Source organism: Boleophthalmus pectinirostris, unplaced genomic scaffold, assembly GCF_026225935.1.
Source record: "Boleophthalmus pectinirostris isolate CB_2022bp ecotype Guang Dong unplaced genomic scaffold, ASM2622593v1 HiC_scaffold_9, whole genome shotgun sequence".
NCBI classification, from domain to species: Eukaryota; Metazoa; Chordata; class Actinopteri; order Gobiiformes; family Gobiidae; genus Boleophthalmus; species Boleophthalmus pectinirostris.
The window spans coordinates 6,208,925-6,234,675 of record NW_026571541.1 but is presented as its reverse complement, the minus strand read 5'-3'; the positions used below and the strand labels follow the sequence as shown (position 1 = coordinate 6,234,675).

Genomic DNA, 25,751 nt, shown 5'->3' with positions numbered 1-25,751 from the left:
ATAAAAAAAAAGTCTAACACTGTAGAAGCTTTAAGAAAAAAAAAAGAGTATAAAGCGTTATGTTTTGAAAGCTATTAAGGAATTATGTATTAATTTTTGCTTGTTTTAACTGATATTTTGTCTCTTATATATACAGTATCTCACAAGTGAAACTGTAAATGCAAACTTGCTGTTCAAATGCTGCTTTTCTTTCTTGGAATTCTGTCATTGTTTAATAGGGTTTGGCATTAGAAGTACTTTTTACTTCAGAGTAATTCCTTTCATTCATGATCCACGTGGTTGCAGTCTAGGTTTTGTTTTGTTTTGTTTTGTAGTGCTGCAAAATGACCTAATAAACTACTACTAAGTAAGTAAGGAAATGACTAAGTAAGTTTCATTTACACAAACCCGGCATGTTTGTTTTGTTCCACTTTGTGATGTCATGTAGTAATACCGGAAGAGCTCCTTTGTTTTTTTTAAAACTCCATACACCTTCACCTAGAATCATTTTGACAATTTCAGCCCTGGAATTGCCTATGTCTGCTCAAGTAAAGGTAAAATGTAGCTGTTAACTTGAAAAATACCGCTTCATGACATCACAAGGTGGAACAGAGCATTTTGAGCTTTGGAGATGTAGACATGCTAGTTATAAAGTTTTACTCAAATGTGTAAATGAGACAAAACACAATTCCAGGTCTGTTTTTGAAGAGGGAACAGCATTCTAACATGGTTTAAAGCTCACAAGAGTTTGTGTAATATAGGGCCTATTCATCAGGTTTTAGCTTTCATATGTCAAGGACTTTTGCCCATTCAGAATATATTAATCTAGGTTTCGCCCTCATCTAGTCGCTGATTTAGTTCTGCGTTGAGTCACACTTTAGTCCTTATATTTCATGTGGTGTGTGGGACTAACTTTTATGCATTTTAGACTACTTTAACAATAGCCTGTAAAATGTAATATAGACCATATAACAGGCATGTCTAAACCTTGCTAAGCCAAATGTGGTCCTCAGACACATTTTTCTTGGCCCTCAGGCTTTCAGGTGAATTGGTCCAAATTGCCTTGCATCAATTTAAAAAAATTACTTTTTACTTAGTTACTTTAGTTTTTTGAAAATCTACCTTGATAAAGCTAATATTTAATATTTAGTGTGTGCTTTTAAGGATCTTAGCATAAATAAAAGACTGATGGCTCATTCTAACGTGTTAAACCTGCACATATTTCAATTATTCACTGTACAGAACTCCAGTTTACAGCCCTCGATCAGCCCTCTTTAGATATGTGGCCCTTGATGAAAAAATTTAGACACCCCTGCCTTATAAGAACAAAAAGTTAAATGATACCTTTAAATGTGTGTGTTTCTGACTGTTTTATAGAATGTTAAAATCAATAAACTACAGTATCTGCATTGCATTGTCCATGTGTTATCTGCTGTACACACATTTGTACACATGTTTTGTTGTATTTATTGTTTTGAATCTAGATTTATTTAGAATGCTAGCTTTTATGGGCATGTTTTATCTTTCTTCTAATGTTCTGATCAGGGCAGTAGACTGGTGGGGGGACAAGGGGCTCTGTTTAGGGGCCCAATATTAAAGGCCTTGGTAAAACCTGATTTCTTCAAGACAACATTGCAACTACTTGGAACAGAGTGAACTTTTAACTTCCTCTGTGTTAGAAAGTTGTCACGCGATCACCGTCTGTAATGTGACGTAAAATGCTCTGCCAAAATGTTACGGTCACAGATGATTACAACATTAGGTCTGTAGTACAACCAATTAGCACTTGTTTGTCATTCAAGTATCGAGCCACTAGAGGGAAGCATTGCACAAATAAATGTCACAGATTCAGCTGCATTGAATGACATTTCTTTTTAATTTAGTAAAATGCATATATACTATTTACAATTTATAGGTATCTGATATTTTGGTAAAACATTTAACTTATTATTTTACAATTTTGACATGTATTACTTCCTTGGCTTGCGAAGAAAATTGATTTGTTCCTCTTTTCCTCTCGTCACACTCTCATCACAAAAAGACTTCAGTTTTCGGTGTCGTCTAAAAACAGAAAAACAATATGATCAATAATACATCAGAATTTTTCTGTTGTTGTTTTGGGTCGACATTAACATCTGTCATGGGACTACAGATGAAAAAATAGCCTTCCTTAAAGTGCCTATGACAAATTGGACTACTCATTTTACTAAAACACATGTAAGTTGTAAGTTCTATTTAAGATTTGACTAAAAACTGTATACATTTTTCACTGGTTTGGCCATTTTTTCAGGTTTGAAATTTGACTTTCTGTATAGAAATTGCGACATATTGCACACTATACCAAAACTTTAAATTAAATGTACACAGAAATGAATAATAATAATAATACAAAACACCTTTATTTTGTAGAAACGATTTTTAAAGTAACAGAAAACTACTGTACTCTTCTCTCCTACTGAAATAGAACTCTCTACTGTCTGTAATTTTCAAAACATTTTTCAACTTTTCTTTCAACTTTTTTAATCAGTCTAAAACTATAATTTATATTTACAACATGCATTATCCAACCAAACAAAGTCAAAATTAGAGAATGATCAAAACCTGTCAAACGCACTTTAATATGCACTATTAAATGTTCTGTTTATTCAGGAGAGCATTTGACTTGTGGAAAAAAGATCACCTTATTTTTTCCAAGTTTGTCTGCTGGTCCAGTTGTGATTTCACTGCAGCTTTCTTCAGCATCCTGATGGAATAACAGGGGAGGAAGACCCAACTAAAGACAAAAACAGGATTTCAGCGTTGGCCATTTCTGTTGTGGAGGGTCTGTCACCTGCTTGTCTCCACGGAGATTGTATTGCTTTGAGAAGGTAATTATAATAATAATAAATTTTCTTTATAACACACTTTACATTTACAACAATATCTGAAAGTGCTACACAACATTAAAACGTTAAAAACAACAGAGGCAAAATACAAATAAAAGGCAGGTATTGGAGATAAAATCAGCTGAACAAAAAAGTCTTTATGTTCCACAATACGGCATTTTACCTGCCTATCTGCAATGGAGACAAGCTGGTGACACAGTTACATTTGAAGAGGTGAACCTGCTCAAAGTAATGCATGTTTTTCCAGGTATTTTTAGCAATAAAAAAAAAAAGACTAAATGCAAGATGGATAAGTTTAATGTTGTACTGAGGATCACTCCAGAAAAAGCAACATCTCCCTGGAGACAAACAGGTAGTGAACCTTCCAGCAGACAAAAGAAAAGGTAAAATTATACCTTTAAATGTGTGCTTATTTGTGTTTTGTAGAATGTTAAAATCAATAAACTATTTGCATTGCCCTTTTGTTATCTGTTGTACACACTGCTTTCTTGTATTTTATTGTTTTGTATATGGGATTGTTTTATCTTTTTTTAAACGTTGTACTCAGGGCAGTAGACAGGGGGTGACAAAGGGCTCTGTTGTCCCGGGGCCTAGAATTAAACCCTCTTCCTATTAATGAATATTAGAGGGGGGGCCCATGTGAGGCTTCTTGCCCTGGACCCTCAAAATTCTGTCGACAGGCCTGGTTGTGACTGACACATTTCAGGATTAGCATGTAATATTGTCTCCTACCAGGTCAAGCTTTTATAGTGTTGTCACAAAACTAAAATTTAAGGAAGTTAAATGAAATGAAAGTTAAAATTAAAGCTAAAAATGATATTGTTCAAGAAAGCTCAAATTTTGTCCTGTTAATTAGATTTTTTGCAGAATCAATACTTGCTCAAATGAGTATCTAGTTTTGATTAGTTTTAGTATCGATTAATCTCTAATTTGTTAATACCTTTGACAATTTAAATGTCATAAATTGACTTTTGTGAGGTTTTTTGTTGTAATGCTCATGTTATAATGTTGTTCCCTCATCAAAAACAGAAGTTGTGCTTTGTTTCATTCACACATGTTTGAGAAATCCTGCATTATTATTATTATATGCAAAATGCTCTTTTCCACCTTGTGATGTAATGAAGTGGCAGTCTTCAAGTTAACAGTTTACTTTTTAACTTTTGCTCAGTAGATATTTGGCAGTTCCAGGGCTGAAATGATCCAAATGATTCTAGTAAAGGTGCATGGGGTTTACAAAGACAGTGAAGCACTTTTTGTATCACCACATGACATCACAAGGTGGAACAAGATCTCAGCCTAAATCTGCAGGGTTTGTGTGTTAAAAGATGTGAGAATGAAACAAAACAACTTCAAGTCTGTTTGTAATGAGGAAACAACATTATAACAGATCGAAAATAGCATAAAATAGGCCCTTTAATAAATCTGACCTAATGTACTCACCTGTCTGTAAAAGTCCCTGCCGCTCACAGACAGGGCAGTGAGGCTGACCCTGTCTCCGCTCTGTCTGATCAGTTTCACTATGTCCTCATGCTCCAGACCCTCCACTGGCTCACTGTTCACAGCCAACAGCAGGTCTCCATCCTCCATCCCAGCCTCCTCCGCTGGGCTGCCACTCTCCACCTCTCGAAGCACGTGCACTGGACAGAGCAGAGACATGTACAGCTGTAGTACAAAGCTGGGCATTAAAGGTGCAACATGTACCTTTTCTGTCAAATGTTTTTCTTCATGGAGATGTTATTACTTTGTCGTGAATGTTTCACAGTATGACATTAAACTTTTCTGTCTTCATGAAGACCAAACCAAACCAAGTTACAGGTCAGATCTGTTCAGTCAGAATTTCTAGGTATTGTTGGGCAATAAATCCACCTGTAACTGAATAAATGCAAGGTCGATTTGTTTAAAGCCATACTGTGGAACATTCTAAACAGAATAATGACATATCCACTGAAACAAGAAGGTGGGGAGTCCCCAACCAAAAGTTATAAAGTGCACCTTTAAGTAAGTTTGTAGCCTCCTAAGAGCTGGCAACCACATATGTGGTCATATATGTCCAACACATTTTGGTTTGTTCAGACACTTAAAAAATATTTTTTGCTAATTATTATTCAATTGTGACTTTATTGTGTTCCATCAAAATGATTAAAACATCAAAGAATGTTTTATTTATCATATGTGGACATATAAATATAAAAAATATACAAATATTATACAAATATAATTGTTTTTGCACTCATCAGGTCCCAATCAGGAGAATTAACAAAAAGAAATCAATAAAGCCATGCAAGAGTTTGGGTCCTAGGAGGATAATCTACATCAGGGGTCTACAACCTGTAGCTCGGGAGCTACCAGTAGCTCTCTAACCCCTTCCAAATACCTCACCAAGAGATTTCTGAATTATATGCATTGTGCTGAATAACAAAATTTTGGTTAATTAAATGGCTATTACCACTGTACATGATGCTGAACTCTGTGTAGTAATAAATGGTTTATGTTTTATAAGCATCTAACTGTAAACCATTTAAGGCCGTGGTTTTTGTATATATTCAATTTCGTGCGACTGCTAAAATTAGTAGTTCTCTGGTATTTTTGTTTTGTAAAAGAAGTTCACTGGAGGAAAAAGGTTGAAGACCCCTGACCTCCTGTAAAGAGTTATAATAATACGGTAATGGTCAAATTTTTACACAAGGCTTTTCCATCTTAAAGACTCTCAAAGCTCTTTACATAAGGAACCACTCACCCATTCACACACACTCTCATACACCACAGACACTGGGGGGCGAGGTGGGTGAAGTGTTTTGCCCCAAAGACACAACAGCAGCATTCATCTGTGGGAGCAGGAATCGCACCGCCAACCTGTGGGTTAGTGGATGTGACCGATAATGGAGAGAATGAATAACGCAATGTAAATCGTCCTTGAGTGTCCAGAAAGCTCTGTATTAATCACACGCATTATCAGACAAAACAAGGACACAGCAGTCACAGGCAGCGTGGGTGAAGGGTCTTGCCCAAGGACACAACAACAGTTTCAACTAGAGCCAGCGCTGCCTCACTGTAACACCCACTTCCAAGTCCTAACCAGGCCCTGTTCTGCTGAGCTTCTGAGATCGGGTAATGATAAACCAGGATGGAAGTTATTTATGGACCCCACCTGTGTGAAGTCTATTGTTGTGTCCTTAGGCAAGACAGTTGCAGACAGAGTGTGAATGATTTCTTTACGTTAAGAGCTTAGAGTGCCCAGTGGACAAATACTATATGTGACCCTAACACGCCCTGATGAAAGAAGGTGTTGCCATTTTTTGGAATTATTTACATCCTTTTACACTCTTTTTTCACTCTAAATATTTAAACTTTTACACAGACAAACAAGAGAATAAACAAATCATCTGGTGTTATGTGTAACTTATTGACTTTAGATGAACATGTTACATATTACAGCTGCGTTAGTAACTGGGGCAACTAGAAATCCAGTGATTACAAGTTTTATACAAAAGTGGCCCTGGTATCCCCATTTTTGACCAATTTGATTCCTGCAAACAGTAAAGAGAGGCATACATTGTAATTTGTTTAGGTAAAATACAAAAAATCAGCTTAAAAATGACCAAAACACAAAGAAAATGCAAATGCATATTAGTTCTGAATGGTCTCTGTATCACAGTTTTCCTTAATTACACACTTATTTCACAATTTTATTATTACCAACCACCAAAAAAACGGGGATGTCCCAGTTTTTTATTTTGAAATGTCACTGCAAACTATCAATAGCACCATATAGTATTTTATAGGTAGTGCTGTGTAATACTTCTTACCTGTTCTCTCCCTCATGGCAACCCACTCCTGTCTGAGTAGAAACCCGTATCCATCTTTCCCTTTGGACAGGTTCATGGTCCTGGCTTTGTGTGGGAAATTGCAACACTCGGCCACATCAGGGACAATGGGCATTTTCCTCTTTATAAAACACTTCTCGCTGACACTGTCTATGACCAGCAGAGTCACTGAGTCTGGGTTTTTTCTCATCTGAAAACACAAACACAAACACACACCTCATCAGTTTGAATTACTCATTATTTTGAAGTAACAGTACTTAAATATTCTAGTTCAGGGGTCTCCAGCCTGTAACTCCACTCCCTTACAATGATTTAATGAATTATATATATTATACTGAATAACTCAAATTTGATTAATTACCATTGTAAATGTGTTTTTTTTTTATACTTTGTTATTTTGAAACCATTATCAATTTATTTTGAACTAATAAATTGATAATGATTTTATATTTTATAGTCATCTAACTGTACAACATCTAAGGCTTGCCTCTTGCCTCTCTATATTGATTTCATTTCTTGTGACGGTGAAAATGATTAGCTCTCAGAAATTTTCATTTTGTTAAGGGAGCTCACCAGAGGCAAAAGGTTGGAGACCCCTGTTCCTGTGCTTTGTCTAGAACAGAGTCCTGCACCGGGTCAGGTACCTGCCAAATAGTTGCTGGAACGGGCGGCTTTTAACATTCTTGAATTTTGCGGGTGGGTATGCAGGCGAGTAGTGATTACACACGGGCGGGTCAGGTGAATCAAATGAACGAAGAATGGGAAAAAAAATACTTGACATGTGTCCAGGGCCTCCATTGCCCTGGAAACAAGTGACATTTCCAGGTCTTTTCCTGGAAAGATGGGCCAAGCTGAGAGATACTTTAGTGTTTTTATTATATTAAACCATCAGCGGAGGAGATCAACTCACTGGCTGCGTCCCTGGTCCAGTCCTGGTCCAGTCCTGGTCCAGTCCTGGTCCAGTCCTGGTCCAGTCCTGGTCCAGTCCTGGTCCAGTCCAGGTCCAGTCCTGGTCCAGTCCTGGTCCAGTCCTGGTCCAGTCCTGGTCCAGTCCAGTCCTGATGATCTGCTCGGCGGTTTGCAGCGTGTATATATTTATAATCCTCTAATGACATGGTGTAGGTTCAGTCCAGGTTGTTGGACTAATGGGCTGACCCGGATTTATCACGGGCACAGGCGGGTAACGAGTGGAATGTTAACAGGTCTGGGCAGGTGCGGATTTAACTTTGATATAATCACAGGTTAACGGGCGGTGTGGTGCTGTACTGCGTGGATATGGGTGGGTGTGGGTCTCCATAAATGCACCTGTGCAAAACTCTGGTGTAGAATGTTCCACAGAACAGATTAAACCTGTCTATCACAAGGGAGACAAGCAGGTTACACCACCACGCTATATTATGAATCAGCTCTGTGGAGTCGCTCCTACAGAGCTCCTCCAACTTGGCTAAACCTGACAGGAACACATGTTGACCGTGGTGGATTATGGGTAATGAACAGCACTGAGTCACTTTTTGGAGGTTATATCTGAAACCTGGAAAAAACAAAACAAAAAAACTATAAGACTTATAATGTACTGCATTAACTGTGTTGTGCACGATCTTGTGGGGTTTACATAATGAGGATTCAATCAACTTAAGCTTCTCTATAGCTGGTTTATTTGTTTTATCTGGCAACCCAAAGTGAGGAGCTCTTTCTGTCTGCTTATTTTTTGTGACTGGATACTTGTCTTAAGAACAAATCAACAACTTGTCCAACATATACATTTTTTTGTAATTAAATTAACATTAAAATAGTTAGGCCTGTCAGTAAAAGCAATAATGATTCCTAAAGTCTTTAATGATGTGCGTTGTACGTGGTCGTGTACATGTTTGTGTGCTTACCGTTCTGTTGAGGGCGCTCTGTGACAGTGAAGAGGCTCTGGTCCCATTGATCCAGATGAGTTTGTCTACACTGCAGACTCCGGCTCTCTCTGCAGGACCTCCGCTCTCTGTGCTCACCATGAACTCCCTTCTGTGACCTAACAAGACACTCAGCTATTATACAAACAACACAACAGTGGGGCAAGAGTGGTTTGAGTGTTGTAGAGTATGAATGTGCACTATAAGAGGCTTTGTTGAGCCTGTGAAGCACATTATCATTATCAGGAAATGTAGAGACAGTCATCAGTGATCATCTGGTGGCTGTTTTTTTGCAATTGAGATGTTTCGGCTCCCGTCCAGAAGCTATTTCCAGTTTGATGGGACTGGCCCGTAGAGCTGCTCTTCCATCAAACTGGAAACGGCTTCTGGAGGAGAGCCAAAACATCTCAATCGCACAAAACAGTGTCCAGATGACCACTGATGGAAATGTTTCTACATTGAACCACTCCAGGACGAATGAGGGATTACACCAGCTCAGGTTTACAGATATAGAAATTTAAAACAAGCATGGCTATCTAAACCATTGTTTCCCAAAGACTGGGTCACGACCTTCAGGTGGGTCACAAGAGATTTTTTGGGGTCGCCTTGTCACGATCTGCATGTAGGTCTGCAATGTACAGTTCTGTGAAGTTATTGTCATTCTGGATAAGCATTACATCAAAATCAAAATCACTTTCTATGCTTATTCCTTTCACTACTACATATATGTGTGAATTTGGATTTTCTGTGCTCACAAAAATGAAGACAAAGCACAGAAACAGACTGAATCCTGCACCTGATCTGCTGCTGCTCTCTCCTCCTGCACCCCGGACTGGAACATGCTACAAAAATGCAAACAGGCCCACCTATCTCATTAGAAATGTTGAACTGTTAAGACATGTTTTGTATAATTTCTAGTCTTTTTTAATTATTTTATTGACTATTTTGTTCCAATATTGCTGCTTCAATTAAATATTGAAAAGAAAAACAATGCCCAAATAGGCGACTCATGGATCCTTTTATTGCTGTTTCAATGATTGTTTTTCATTGTTTAAAACTTGAGTAATACTAATTGTTCAGAGAGACACGATCACTCAGTCAACAATAAAATATCCTCATTAATGTTCAATAATGGTCACAAATTTACTTTACAAATTTACGAATAATGTCTATTGACTTGGGTCCCGAAGATTTGCGACTTTTGAAATATGGGTCACCAGAAAAAAAGTTTGGGAAACACTGGTCTAAACTACTGTACAAGCAAAACTCAAGACCACTGACAATCACTCTCACCACATCTATAAATTTAAAGGAGATTTATCTTGTCATATTGGGTTTTTTTGGTCATCTGTTGTTATCTTATAACAGTGTTCCATCATAATTAGATTACTCAGGGTTGTATTTCAATTCATGCATGTTTGAATTATGCATTTGCATTCAAAGCTTGAGTGCTCCAAAAATGTGTATTTTCACCTATCTCCTATATTCGCCCACTGCTCATGTTGGATTATTATAAAAATTCAGACTCTGGGTCATACATGTAGTGGTAAAGGTATCAACATAAAAAACAAGGCTAAATATCAGGATGAAGAGGCTTGGATTTTCAGTTCTGCAGTTTTGAACAGGAAGACAATGGAGCCGTTTCTGTTATAAAGCCACTTACAGGGCCCAAATTACACTGTTTTCTGATTTGTTGCATTGTTACTTCTTCATCAAAAACAGACCTGGACTTGTGTTTTGTTTCATTCACACATGTTTAATGCACAAATCCTGCATATTTAGGTTGAGTTCTTCTCTCAAACAGAAAACATTCTGTTCCATTTTGTAGTGATGATGATCTCCACTGTGTTTTAATCTTAAGCTTCACTAGAAACATTGTGAAGTTGTCAGAAAAAGTACAATGCATCTCTATAAACTGAATTACTTATGTTATTGTCATTAAGTATTGTTGCTGCCTGAAAAATTAATTTCTTTCAGGATAAATAAAGTATTATCTATCTAGCACGGTGGAACAGAGCTGTTTTGAGTTTTGGAGATGCAGACAGACTAATAATAAAGAAATACTCAAACATGTGTGAATGCAACAAAACATAACTCCAGGTCTGTTTTTTAGGAGATAATAACATTCTAACATGGCTTAAAGCTCACAAGAGTTAATTTTGAGTAATATAGTTTATAATGAACATGTTCTAGTTCGATTATCATGACAAAATACCTTCCAGTGAGATGAGGTTGAATCCGAGGCCACGTTCAGGGTCTCGTTTGATGTGGCACAGTCTCGGTCTGCAGCAGTTTTCTCCTTTAAACGATTTCACCAAAGACTTCAAATCCAGACCTGAAGACACAGCCTGGACAAGAGACCAAACCAGAGATCAGACCAAAGATCAGACCAGAGACCAGATCAGAGAGACCAGAGCAGAGACCAGAAAAGAGACCAGACAAGAGACCAGATCAGAGACCAGATTAGAGACCAGACCAGACCAGATATCAAACCAAAGATCAAACCAGAGACCGGAAACCAGAGACTAGACCAGAGACCAGACCATTGATCAGCCAAAAAACAAATCAAAAACCAGACCAGAGACCAGATACCAGACACCAGAGACCATACCAGACACCAGAGACCAGACCAGACACCAAAGACCAGACACCAAAGACCAGACACCAGAGCAGAGACCAAACCAGAGACCAAAGATCAGAGACCAGAGATCAGAGACCAGAGATCAGAGACCAGAGATCAGAGACCAGCCAGAAACCAAATCAAAAACCAGACCAGAGACCAGATACCAGACACCAGAGACCAGAGAACAGAGCAGAGACCAGACCAGAGACCAAACAGAGACCAGACCAGAGATCAGAGACAAAACCAGAGATCAGACCAAAGACCAGACCAGAGAACAAAGACCAGACCAGACCAGAGAGCAGAGACCAGACCAAAGACAAGACATCAGACCAAAGACAAGACATCAGACCAGAGACCAGACCAGAAACCAAAGACCAGAGACCAAAGACCAGAGACCAAAGACCAGACATCAGAGACAAGACCAGAGATAAGCCCAGAGACCAAAGACAAGACATCAGACCAGAGACAAAGTCAGAGAGAGCAGGTCAAAAGCTCTCACAACACATGCTGCTGAATGCTTTTGTTCTTTTTGTGTATCAGACTAAAGGGGCACTGTGAATGTTTTAGGTGGAGGCTCATTCAGTTGGAGCAGTCACCAGAAAACATACATAGTGCCTCTTTAAAATAGCACCTATCTGTTGTGTTAAAAAAGCAAGACAATGAAATGAACCAAATATTGATGCTCCACCTGTTCATATTCTTCTTTCCTCAAAACCAGCAGGAACAGATGACAACCACAGAATTTGATCTTTCTCACCACCTGCAGGCGAAACACAAAATTACAAGTAAGCAGCAATTTTCTAAGTTTTTTTTAGAGGTGGGAAGAGTAGGTACAGTTACTCCAGTAAAATACAACCAGTCCTTTTTTGAGACCAATCCTAATCTTAAGTGACTGTCACACTTAGACTTAACCTAAACTCTAACTATAATCGAAACTTTAAAACATGCTTTTATGATTTATTCTTTTATGAGGTATGATATGAGAGTATAGATTTTAGTACCCGCCATATCAAAATTGGAGCTAAACTAAACTAAACCCAGTGGTGGATGAAGTACTTAATATTGTTACTTAAATAAAAGTAGCATCACATGAAAAAAAAAATCTCTTTAAGTAAAACTATTGAAGTAGCTGTTTAAAAATGTACTTTAAGAGTAAAAAGTAAAAGTATTTTGCAGAGATTTTTTTAGAGCAATTAAAGAGATTTTGATAAAGAGTTTTGCTGATTTTAAGTGATTAAATTTTTCTAGCTGTTTTTGTGTATTTGGTATTACTCAGGACGTTAACTCAAAATAAATGTGCTAAAAATAAGTCTCAGTTTTCTCAGTTTTAAGTACAAATACATGTTTTCAAATGTAGTTAAGTAAAAGGAAAAGTAATCACTGGAAAATACTTAAGTACAGATACCTAAAAATTGTACTTAAGTATTCTACTTTTACACTTTGTGCCCTTCCATCGCTGACTAAACACAAACCATACAGGACCACATCTACATGAGTAATAATATTAGTGATGAAAAGTAAAGGAAAGGAATGTAAGTAAAGTAAGTAAGTTAAATAAGTAAAGTAAATAAAGCAATTAATAAGTAAGTAAAGTAATTAGTAAGTAAGTAAAGTAAATAAAGTAAGTAAAGTAAGAAAGTAAGTAAAAGTAACTTTCTAAAGTGACTAAATATGTTGACATATTTCAGCTGCTAGCTGCACGCTATCTTCAGAACTGTGACAGTGAGCAGCAGCAGCCGAAACATGTCAACAAGGTAAATACACTTTACTGTATTGTCTTTAAAAAGAACCCAAGAAGTTAAAGTATATAAGAAGATAAAATTAACATGTTTGGTAAAGTAAGTAAAAGTCTTCACCTTGTTGAACTCCGTGTTGGAGACGTCCTCCTCGTTCACTTCCAGGACTCTGTCTCCGAGCCTCAGCCCGCACAGTTCAGCCTGACCCCAGGGCTGCACCGTGCTCACCTCCAGACCCCCCTCTGGTCCCCCCTCTGGACCCCCCAGACCACTGTCCCATCGCAGAGAGAAGCCAAAACTTTGCCCCTCCTTACGGTGCAGGTGGAGCAGCCGGGGAACTACAACCTCCTCTGAAATCAAACATCACAGAGAATTTCAAAACTATTTCTAAAACAGTGTGAAAGGATTTAAAGGGCCCATATTATGCTACTTCTGATATATGTTGTAATGTTTCCTCAACAAAAATATACCTGGAATTGTGTTTTGTTTCATTCACACACAAATCCTGCTTATTTAGGCCGAGTTCTTGAAGTGCAGGAAGTGCTCCACTGTGTTTTTAAACTCCATATAGCTTCACTAGAATCATTTGGATCATTTCAGCCCTGGAATACTAATAATAAAGGATTACTCAAACATGTGAATGAAACAAAACACAACTCCAGGTCTATTTTTGATGAGGTAAGAGCATTATAACATGACTTAAAGCTCACAAGAGTCATTTTGGTGTAATATAGGAACTTAAATCAATGACTTGGTAGTACATGTTTTATAACTCACCATCATCATCATTAATGTTCAGAGCTGGGTTGTCAATGCCTTCTTTTGGATTGAATGTGAAGCTAAAACATATGACAAGAGTTTTATTACGGCGACATGTGTTTGAGTTAATATATTGATACAACAACCAGATAAGCATGAACTGATAAGTAGTAATAGTTGATAACTGTAATAAAGAACGGTCAGGGGAGCAGTGGTGGGAGGTAATGAAGTACAAAAGTGAAAATACAATACGTAAGTACAATTTTTATGTATCTGTACTTTACGTAAGTACATTTTCCAGTGGATACTTTTTACTTTTACTTAACTACATTTGAGCATGTAAAACGTACTTTTCTTTATGGTTTGAGAGCTACTGAAATGACTGAAACTTATTTTCAGAATATTTAATTTGAGTTAACGTCCCAACTATGAGCAAAACAAATACACAAAAACACAAAAACAGCTAGAAAAATTTATAATTGAAATGACTTAAAATCTGTAAAATTCTTTAACAAAAACACTAGACTTGATGCTTTGTTTAAAAAAAAACAAAGTACTTTTACTTTTTACAGTTAAAGTAAATTTTTAAACAGATATGTCAGTAGTTTTACTTGAGTAGATTTTTTCATACGATGCTTTTACTTTTACTTGACTAATCTTTTCCCTTGTATCAGTAACACAATCTAGTACTTCTTCCACCACTGCAGGAGAGACAGATCTACATTTGAAAAAATGTGTGTGAGTGAAACATTATACTCTGTTTTTAATATGCAAATATTTTATCGGCAAAAACAGAACAGGGTCAAAGGTGCACTGTGTAACTTTTCTGGAGGAAAATGCATTAAACATTTCTACCTCCATGAATAAAAGAAGCCAAGTCACAGGTCAGATTAGATCTTTGAGAAAAATACAATCAACTAAAACCCTGTTCAGCTGATGGCTTTTAAAAAATAATTTAATGTCTTGTTGACTTACCTGTAAAATCCTAAGAGATTTGAATATAAATATTTTATCTCTTGGTCTCTTGTAGTAATGTATTTTTCGGACTATAAGGTGCACCAGATAATAAAGTGCAATATCAATAATATATAACATAATATAAAATAATAACATAAGGCGCACTGTTGATTTTTGAAACTATTTTAAATGTGCCTTATAGTCAGAAAAAGACAGTAATAGGAAAGGTGTTTGAATAATGAATGAAACGGGTAAGTAACAGTATGCAGGTCATTTGTAACATGTATTGACTGTATTTAAATTGCTATGGGCCCATTTATAAGTCAAGGTTGGTGTTAGGTGTAAGAGAATTTAAGTAATTTATGCTCCATGTACATCTCAGTTTAACATTGACTCACAAAAGCTATATTTAAACCATGATCTTCTCTTGGTGCACAATTATATTTTGGCATATTGCTGTCTAACTGGTGTCTACTGGCCTTCATAGTCTCTTTTTCACTTTTGAAATCATATTATGTTGACTTTTCAAATCCCCCCAGGCCCGTATTTTGATGGAAAATAAACTTCTCCTGCTTAAGACATCCAGTCGGTCTCCAGCCTTTTACTTCCACCTTTTCTTGGACAAGCTGAAAACTTCTACAACATTAGGAGTGTCCCATTTACTCCATTTGCTAAATTATACTTAATCTGTTTACTATATATTTTTTACATTTTGTAATTAAAAAATAAACAAAAAAGATCTGTGGAGAGGCGAGTTCTGAGAAACAGAAAACAATGTAAGCTATCAGTGGAATGATAAGCAACAACAGCCTCATGAAGAAAAGCTACAAAATGCACCTCTAATTTGTTAATTGTAGTTAACTGTTATTACAGTTGAAATAAATATACATAGGTAAAAGAATTCGGTTAAAAAAACAATCAGAAAGGCATAAAAATATACAGAGGAAGAGGATCCGAGAACAGATTTTTTTATTCAGTCTTGACTTGAAAAAAACAAAAACAAAAAAAGTAAATACCACGAAGTAAATTCTGACGTCTAGTGGTGTGGTGTCCCTGTCCATGCAGTGATTATCAAAGCAATTAAAACCAAAGCAGGGAGCCAGACACGCAGAGTGACTGTGCTTCAGTTTTATCAGCATGGAACGGCCATAAAGATCATGTTGTTTTGAAATGATCTGATAAGAAGTATTAGCTTATGTCACTGTCTCCTCATAAAACCCACAAAGGAAACGGAGTAATTCTGTGTACTTTAGAAAACAGAAAACAGTTTCATGAAATCACACACACAAAAAAAATTAAAACTTACCGAGGAAAGTCCAAAATATCCGGGGAGGCTAAGAACAAAATTTAAAAGGTATAGGATTAGGGTTTGACTCACGGATTTTGAGAATTAAAAAAAAAACATAACTGAAGCAGAAAAAAATAAAAAATAAAAATTGTAGTGCTTTGTTTACTTTTTTGTACAAGAGATTTAGAACATTTATCTGATATGGAACAACATTGTATTATTTTGGCGAGCATTGGCATCTACAATCACAAAACTGGAGATAAAATTGAGCGCAAAAACTGAAACTGATAACAAAACATTTTAAAGGTGCATTGCGCAAGTGCTTGTCTCCATGGAGATGTTATTGCTTTGCCTGGAATGTTCCATGGTATGACATTAAAACATTTCCATCTAGCTTTACGAGGGTTTCTATTGCTCAAAAATACAATAATTCGTTCTGTGAATAGGGGTGCCTCTCCACAGATCTGAACTGTAATGTAGCATAGAGATGTAACCCGCTCGTCTTCCCTGTGATAAAGAAGTTTAATCCATACTGTGGAACATTCTAGACCACGGGTGACAAACTCAAATTCACAGAGGCCAAAATGAAAAACTGGGAGGAAGTCGTGGGCCAAATAAATATTTATTGAAAAATGTCTACAACCTGTGCATGTTTTCTCTTCTTTCGAGATATGTAATGTTAAACCTTTTCTTATTAAAATAAATGTTTAATAATAGTTTTGCTTAAGCATTGAATCCAGAACAAGCATCATATAAAATAATAACATTTTAAATAAATAATGCCTCTATAGCCATCTCTATAATGCATATTTGATGTGATCTCACAAGTCAAATATAATTATATCGCGGGCCAAATTTGGCCTGATTTTGACATGTCTGTTCTAGACAAAGCAATAAAGTTTCCATGGAGAGAAGCAGGTGGTGGACCTTTCAGTAGAAATGTTAAGCAGTGCACCTTTAAGAAGAAAAAAATAAATATGTAGTGCTTCCTTTTGTTTAAGATTGTTTAAGAGAGCATTTATCAGACAAAAACAAAACAAAAAACAAAAACAATAAAACAAAACAACAAGCAAAGCATTGTATTATTTTCAAAAGCTTTTCCTTTTATGTACACTAATGGTCAAGTTTTAGAACATCCTTGTTTATCCAGTTATTTATTGCAAATCAAGTCGTGCAAGTCCAGTGAAGAGCTTGAAATGGGACAAAGGTAAAAACAGAACAGTCAGAGGTAAAAGATAAAAGATACAAAACACAAGTCCAAGCTCTGCCAAAACCACCTCAGGGAAAAAGAACAAGATGGTGAAGCTTGAAAACATGGAGTGTCCAGCACAGTGTCCAGACTTAAACCGAGCTGGTTTGGGATGAACTGGATAGAAGAGTGAAGCAACCTACAAGTGCCACACATTTATGGAACTTCTGCAACAGACTTGGGAAGAACTTTATGAACAATATTTGATTTCTGTTGTAAAAAGAACAATCCTCGGGTGTGTTCAGCTGTTATATCTGACAAAGGTGGACACTTTCATGAATCAACAGTTTAGAATATGTTTTGGTCTATACATTGATTCCATGGTTTCTTTTTTAACTCAAATTTGTTAATTTGTTCAGAGTGCAATGACACAATAAACTGAATAATTTTTAGTTAAAAAAAATGGGAAAAGTGTGGGGTTCTAAAACTTTTGACTGGTGTGTACATAGATCTACATTAAGACAAAATAAGACCGATGTAACCAGGGAGCTTATTTATATTTATCTCATTTGAAACTGCATTATTTTGAGGAGTTCTCACATCTAATATACAGTTTCAATACTGGGAACAGAACTGCTTAAAGGGCCCATATTACACTATTCTAATTTATGTTGTAATGTTGTTTCCTCATTAAAAACATATCCAGAGTGTGTGTTTTGTTTCATTCCATTCATACATATTTAACACACAAATCCTGCATATATTAGGCTCAGCTCTTCCCTAAACTCCACACACCTTCACTAAAATCATTTGGATAATTTCAGTCCTGGAACTGCCAATCTCTACAGACCAAATGTTAAAAGGTAGCTGTTAACTTGTAAACTACTGCGTCATGATATCACAAGTTGGAACAGAACATTTTGAGCTTTGTAGATGTAGAAAGATGATTAATTATGTGTGAATGAAACAAAACACAACCCCAGGTCTGTTTTTAAGGAGATAACATTAGAACATGGCAAAAAGCCCAAGAGTCCAATTTAAGACTTGAATAAAAGATAGTTTGCAAAGAATATAACTAGTCTGGTCATAGGTTTTTTGTGAAGTTTGTATCTGCACGTCTACTGTCTACTGTATTTATGTAGCAATGCAAGAAATTCTCATCAAAACTAAGCAGAAACAGTGGATTTAAAAGCAAAATGTGTTTTAGTTTTACCTGCGTGAGTCTTCATGCTGGCGTCTTGCTGCAGCACAAGGTCCACTCCTGCAAGGACCATAAAGAAACAGTTAAACATTGACAGTGGTTAATAAAAGTGTCCACACGCACTCAACCTGAAATACCTCCTCCCCCTCCTCCTCCTCCTCGCCTCCTGTTTGTTTAGGAAACACACACACACACAAACACTGCAGGAAATGAGCTCGTCTTTAGTTTTGAGAAATATTATATTACCTCATCAAAAACAAACCCGGAGTTGTGTTTTGTTTCATTCACACAAGTCTGAGTTACCCTTTATTATTAGTCTGTCTGCATCTCCAAAGCTCCAAATGCTCTGTTTCACCTTGTGATGTCATGAAGTGGCACTGTTGGGCAACTTACTTCAAAACTGTAATGCGTTATTCATTACTTGTTACTGTCATTTCAAAGTAATTTGTTACATTTTCAATGCAGTAATATTGTAATGTAAGACATTACACGACTACTGCAGCACATTTAAGTTACTCTGACCAAAATAACTGCGAAGATGCCCAACTTTTGTGCCATTTATGGACTGAACCAGGACTAAACCAGGTCTAAACTAGGACTGAACCAGGTCTAAACCAGGACTAAGTCAGGTCTAAACCAGGACTAAGCCAGAGCTGAACCAGGAGGACTGAACCAGAACTAAACCAGGTCTAAACTAGGACTAAACCAGGTCTAAACCAGGTCTAAACCAGGACCAAACCAGGACCAAACCAGGACTTGGACTGGGACTTGGAATCTAGGACCACCCCTGAGAACCCGAGCCCGTGGATTGGGCAACTGCTGCGATTAGCCCGATATGATTTTAGCTAATTTGTATGAAGAAAACCGGAAAAGCCACCACTTCAATGTAGGTTAAAAATAGCATTGTAACACACTTTACAGACATTTGTACTGAGTCAACTATGACATTTTTTACACCTATAATGCCACATTATGCCGTTAAAGTAAAAAGCAATGGATATAGTAATTTGTTACTTTTACAATGCGTTACTCCCAAAACTGTGTAGTGGTAGCTTTCAAGTTAACAGCTCCGATTACCTTTAGTTCAGTAGAGATTACAGATGTAACAATAACCAAAACATCGTGATATCGTATCGTCAAAAGTCTCAATAATATGGTGGCCGTTCAAAATATATCAAATCACAAGTTTATTTGCTTAAATTCATTGTTGTGGTGCAGCAATAACTAAAAAGCAGAGGGGACAATATAGACTATGATCCTTTGCTCTGTTTCAGTCCAGTGTACATGCTGAAATAACAAAAAACAGTTATTAAGCACTTTTAATTCTTATTTATTTGGATTATGACAAGACAAAAGCAGCATATTCACAATTTTGTTAACCTGCATAAAATATCCCAATAAATATCGTACTGTGAGCTGCATATCGTGAAAATATCGTATCGAGAAAATTGGATATCGTTACATCCCTAGCAGAAATTGGCAAGGGCTGAAATCATCCAAACGATTCTAGTGAAGGTGTGTGGAGTTTAAAAACACAGTTGAGCATTTCCTATTATTACCACATGACATCACAAGGTGGAAAAGAGTTTTTAGTTTGAGAGAACTCATCTTAAATATGCAGGGTTTGTGTGTTAAACATGTGTGAATGAAACAAAACTCAACTCCAGGTTTTGTTTGTGATGAGTAAACGTTATAACAGATCAAAAAATAGCGTAATATGGGCCCTTTAAAAGTGTACTATGTACTTTTTCTAGTGGATGGTCTGCCGTATCTATCTTGCATTTTACTAAGTTACAAAAGCAGCATTCTTTAGATCAATTCTTCATCAGAGTGCAGAGCTTGCCTCCTCACAGGTCTAACTCGTACCCATGTATACATAGGTTTAAAAAAGAGACAATCAGGTGGTAGAACAAGTTCCTAATCCAATAAATAAACAAATAAATGTCCAGCTCAGTACAGCCAACTTACCTCAAAGATGGAAGATGTACTTCAAATGTACCCCACATTTAGTTCAAAACTGCACTCATGTAGAACAGATGGTACTTCACGATTTACTCCCATCCACCACATACAGGAAATGTGAAGTAAGCAGTGTTACTCTGAAGACACAAGACACCAACAACAAAATGTGATACATAATTGCAAGATAAAGGTCATTTGAAGCCCTAACTATGATGTATTATGCTTTAACTTCCACTAGGGGGCACCAAAACCTACGTTACAAAGGGTTGCATGGTCATAGGCAGGTGTACAGACATTTGGTGAAGTGGTAAATCTACTTCTAAGATCCTGTATTTAAGGCAGTCAGCAATTTGTGGGCCTTCATTATAACACAGATTTTTGGTTAGATTTTTTTTCTATATATATACATTTATTAGGGCTGGGTATCATTAAGAAGTTGCCGATACGATACATACCTTGACACATAGGTCACGATACAATACATATCTCGATACAGTGTGCTTTCGATTTTATACGATATATTACAAAGTGATTCGATACAGTTCAATAAAAATAAAGGCTAAATCATGGCTGTGATACTAAAAGTCTTTGTTAAAAATTCTTTGTTGTTTTGTGCAAAGTTCATATAAAACAAACATTTTAATCATCAAAACTGTGAAAATGTCAAATGTGTTGCATAAACGAGTTTCCTTCCTCTAAACAAACAACAAAACTGTAGCGCTGTAACAAAATAATTTAATAAAATATATGTCTGGGGTGTTTATGGCAGCCCATAGAATGCCTTAGTAAAAAGTTATGAAATTTTGCACACTGGTTCAGGACAGGCTCATGGTCCGTCACAGCCAATTTGGAGTCAATAGGTCAAGAGATCTAGCGCCACCAGCAGGTCAAAGTTGGACATGCATTCATGCTTATAACTACTGACCCTTTTGTCTGATTTTCACAAATGAGGTGTCGTTGGAATACTTGGGCCAAGACGAGTTGACCAAACCTTATGACGTCATTTCCCACAATACCGGATTTTCCGCCATTCCGCCATGGTTTCTCAGAGTTGTGAAAAGCGTTTATGGACCACTGCAAACTGTACTATGTTTGGACCACTAATGAACTACACTCTAAGAAATGAGATGTTGGATTTAATTAAAAATGTTTTGTCAACTCATTCCACACAAGCCTATTTTAATGTTAAAGACTTTGTCAGTTAACTGCAACAGGTTATTACTAAAGTCAAAGCAATAATGTTAATTAAATCCAAAGTAAAAATATTGCTTCAAGACTACTCAAAGCTCTCGTTTACCAATTAACAATACTGTTTTGGAATTTCAACAATATTATGTTCATTTAAACAATAAATCTTATATAAAAATACAACAATTTTGAATCAGTATTAAATTAACAATGTTAGGTTGGACTTAAAAAAAAAAGCAAATACAAAATGGGTTACTTCTATACTTTTATTACAAGTATATTGTACCAAGTTTGTCAACAGTTCAGTAAGGCCCATGTAACAAGTGTGCTGTTTATTAGTACCGGTATTTAACACGAAATGAAACCATGGCAAATAGATGGTAGGTGGATAGTAAAGTGCACAATAGCATAATTAAAAATGTAAATACAAATAAGTCAAACTAGAATTTGCTTTGTGTACCATTAATCAAGACATCTGTGAAATCTTTCCAAAACTCAAATGGAAAAGCACCACATCTAAAAGAAATTTTCTCAACAGGCCACTTGAATTCTTAGTCATGACAAGCACTCTTATCTTTACATAATTAGATATTATCTAAAGATAAGAGTGTAGAAGCCAGTTATGTTCGTTTAAAAAAATAAATAAAAAATTCTGGACTATGTGTTTTGAAGCGGGAGAACTATTTATAGTAAACCATTACAAGATCTATCTATCTATCTCAATATCTATATATATTATATAATTTCATCAACTGAAATAGAATTTAAAAAAAATTCAAAGATGTTTTTAAGAGTTAAAAAAATTCTAAGTAAGAAATGGTATTTAAAATTCAAAATCTGATGTAAAAAATCATCCTCCATACTTCTTTTAATGTGTCCATAGGGGAGAAGTGCTTTTTTATATTACAACCAAAGCAAAATTATTCTATAGTGATCATGTTAATCATTTGTCATTAAAAAAAAAAAAAAATCCAGGTTGTCCCTCTTAGTTTATTCAGAAATGAATTCACTGTTGAATGAAAAATTTGTTTTAAGCAACTACCAAATTCTGTCATACAATATATTAACTGAAACAAAACTTGTTTTTGAGTCTAAACTAACTGTAGGTTTATGAATTGCTTCTGATCAGTTCAAATGGCCTAATTTTACTGTTACATCTATTATGGTGTATTCCAAATGGTGCAATACAGACTGGCTGAATACATTTGGTTGTGTATGATATCGTCATTACTGCAACACATGGCTCAAGAACAGAAGGAAAACAGGAACATGCCATCAAAATCAAGATAAATGATACTATAAAGAAATACAATAGACACAACACTGTCAGCAGAGTAAAGCTATAAGGCTACAAAACTGCACAATATGTGGCTCTGACTGTAGTTATGAACAGTGCAGCAGATGGACAAGAATAAACTGTAGATAAAGTGACTTGAGTATACTATATTATTTGTACAATAAGTAGCTATAACTACGTATTATCTACAGTGCAGCATATGGACAAATTAAATCAAGTGACTTGGGTGAATTGTTCCTCCTAAATCTCACATTATGTTGCAGCATTGCACACGATTACGCTTACTACAGGTGGACGGCACGTAAAGACGTACAGGGCTAAGAACACACCATTCTTACTGTGAATTTCTCCTTGGACTTGTGTCATACTTGAGTAGGCTGCATTGCATTTTGGATAATATTCTAACTGCATAATTGTAATTTAAAGAATATAACCAAACATTAGGCTACAGTATATTTTGCTGGGTTCTTGGTTTTGATACTTTGATAAATGAGTTCATAATTATTAATATAGTTATGGATTATTAGTTGAACCCTTTAATTAAGCATGTTTTTATAGTTTATAGGCTATATGGTGGGTGCTATAGGTTTTCTTGCAGTGATTTGAGTCTCCTCCTAAACCAAACCTCAAATGGAACGCTCAAATTACAACCAAACACCGGAGTTTCTATGGAGATCAAATGTCCATTTTTTAATGATTCCAATTTAGCATGGCTAGCATGGCTCAACCCTGATGAATTTCGACGCTCAGAAAATACAAGACAAACTATTTCCTATAAATGTGACGATAACTTTTCACTACGCACTCGTGTTGATACATTTAGAGCAGTTTCACGAGCTATCATGACCCAAAATGAAATCGTTGAGTAAACGTGACAAACTATCAACTTTCATAAACCTGTGTTAGCCAAACCTTACACCCATGTGGACAAAACTTCTTATATTAACTATATGGACTATGTTATGAATATTTATCATCACGATCATGTTTGAATGTTATTTGATTTATCTTACCTCCAGGGACGAGCTCCGGGAGGTCGGGCATGTAGGCGAAGCGGTCGTACAGCCAGGCAGCCATGGCGAAGTACAGTCGCGATTTGGAGCGTTTTCAAACCTTCAAAAAGAGTTAAAAAAACAGTTAGTGAGTGTTGTGACAATGTTTTATAACCGCTGATGAGCTAATAAGAGATGAATACCAAAGTTACGTACAAGCGTGAGCAGAGCGTTCAAGAGGTTTCTCAGGTGAGAAGGGAAGAAGTGAGCGCGCGCAGCCGCTTATATAGTGCGTCCAGACGTTCTGTTGCTATGGCCCCGACGCACGACGCACCTCCTGACCGTACGTCTTTACTCCTCTGACTTGTCTTTTATCTGATCAGATATTTGACAAATGCAAGGGTAGGCGCTTTGCTGTAATAATTTGACCTCCATAGCCTAACAGGCAATTCATTTTCAGAGGATAATCATTCAATTAGGAATGGACCATGCGTCGTTTTACGTGTAGCCTAAAGGTTAGATATTAATGAGATATTTAGCCTATATGAAGAACAATATAATCCTGTGTTATTCAAACGGCCCCTGCGCTGATGTAAAGCAGGATGACTTGTGAGTGGCATATAGCCTACTCCTCAATCGTGTCTTGGACATTTTTTATTTCATATTTGTACTCTTATGGATAGTACAATTTAAGACAAAAATATCCCAAACCATTTTTCTTTTTATATTTTTATGAATTATTTGGGGAAAAAATTATAGCCCTAAGACACAGTTGTCAAACATACGGCCCCGGGGCCAGATCCAGCCCTCCAAGACCTTTAATGTGGCCCTCAGCTGATTTTCTATTTAAATATTTGAATTATATTTTCTATTAAAATATTGGTAATTTTCAGTGGTGCTGAGCATAGCAGCGTCTCCAGAGCCTCTGTACGTGGCCCCTCCCACCAGAGCAGCACAAAAGAACACTTGGCTCTTTCCAAACACTCTTAAAGAACGATCGTTTCGACTGTTGACTGTGACACTCTCATCAGCAAAATGTTAAAAATAAGAAAAGTGGATGCTGAGTGCAGGATTTTCCAAGAAAAACTGACTTATTCCTATTTGCATACAAGTTCATGTTAACACATTGTGTTGAAATAGAATTTTTCTTAAAGTTTCAGGTTGTTCATAATATTGTAATATTATGTAAAAGAAAGAGTTCATCAATTAAAAAAGATTTCTGTAATAGATTTGCGTTTCTCTGTACAAATATTTGAACTTATTGTTATTTTTGGGGTTTATATGCCATGAGTTTTCTGATCTGGCCCCTTTGGGATCAAACTTGGTTGGATACGGCCCCCGGACCAAAATGAGTTTGACACCCCTGCCCTAAGGCTTGGTTCCAAACTGACGTACCATAAAATGACTTTACACCTTTACCCACTAGTCTAGGTGCACAATAAGCCACCACATTGTCATTGTTTATCTGTTGTAAATCATTTTATTTGTCATTCTTCAGTTAATCCTTTATAATAAATAATTAAGTGTAAATAAGTGAATTATTTTCTAACAAATGATTCGTCACCCACGGTCCAATATATTGGCTATGTGCGATTTGATGGAAAAACGGGGGATATTTTGTAAGATTTTAAGCAATATCAGTGGAGTTGCGTTAATAAACTATGAGGTCCTTGTCCGCACCAGATATTAAAACTATTTCACAGAGGTGGGGATATCAAAACCAGAAAGGAAAAATCTCCTCAAAGTAGCCTTAGCCTATTTGAGACTGGAAATACGTATTTATAGTTTATTAATAATTGGAGGCCTTGCGTAGCTGCAGGACTCCATTGTTTTAGAAGCCGATATTATTATTGGTTCAGGACAGGCTCATGGTCCCTCACAGCCAATTTGGGATCAATAGGTCAGGAGATCTAGCGCCACCAACAGGTCAAAGTTGGACATGCATTCATGCTTATAACTATTGACCCTTTTGT

General features: G+C 36.4%; 1 protein-coding gene across 1 annotated transcript; it reads right to left on the bottom strand.

The window, feature by feature from the left end:
• Window positions 1-1,951: 1,951 nt before the first annotated feature.
• On the bottom strand, window positions 1,952-18,414 carry LOC110162874 (Na(+)/H(+) exchange regulatory cofactor NHE-RF4-like). Its single transcript, XM_020927788.2, has 11 exons — window positions 18,352-18,414; window positions 15,968-15,995; window positions 13,723-13,784; window positions 13,066-13,295; window positions 11,898-11,969; window positions 10,802-10,934; window positions 8,569-8,705; window positions 6,671-6,878; window positions 4,305-4,501; window positions 2,660-2,752; window positions 1,952-2,040 (listed from the first exon to the last, which is right to left on the bottom strand). The coding sequence occupies exons 1-11, from the start codon at window positions 18,410-18,412 to the stop codon at window positions 2,011-2,013; spliced, it is 1,251 nt and encodes a 416-aa protein (XP_020783447.2). The 5' UTR covers window positions 18,413-18,414; the 3' UTR covers window positions 1,952-2,010.
• Between the last annotated feature and the right edge of the window lie 7,337 nt (window positions 18,415-25,751).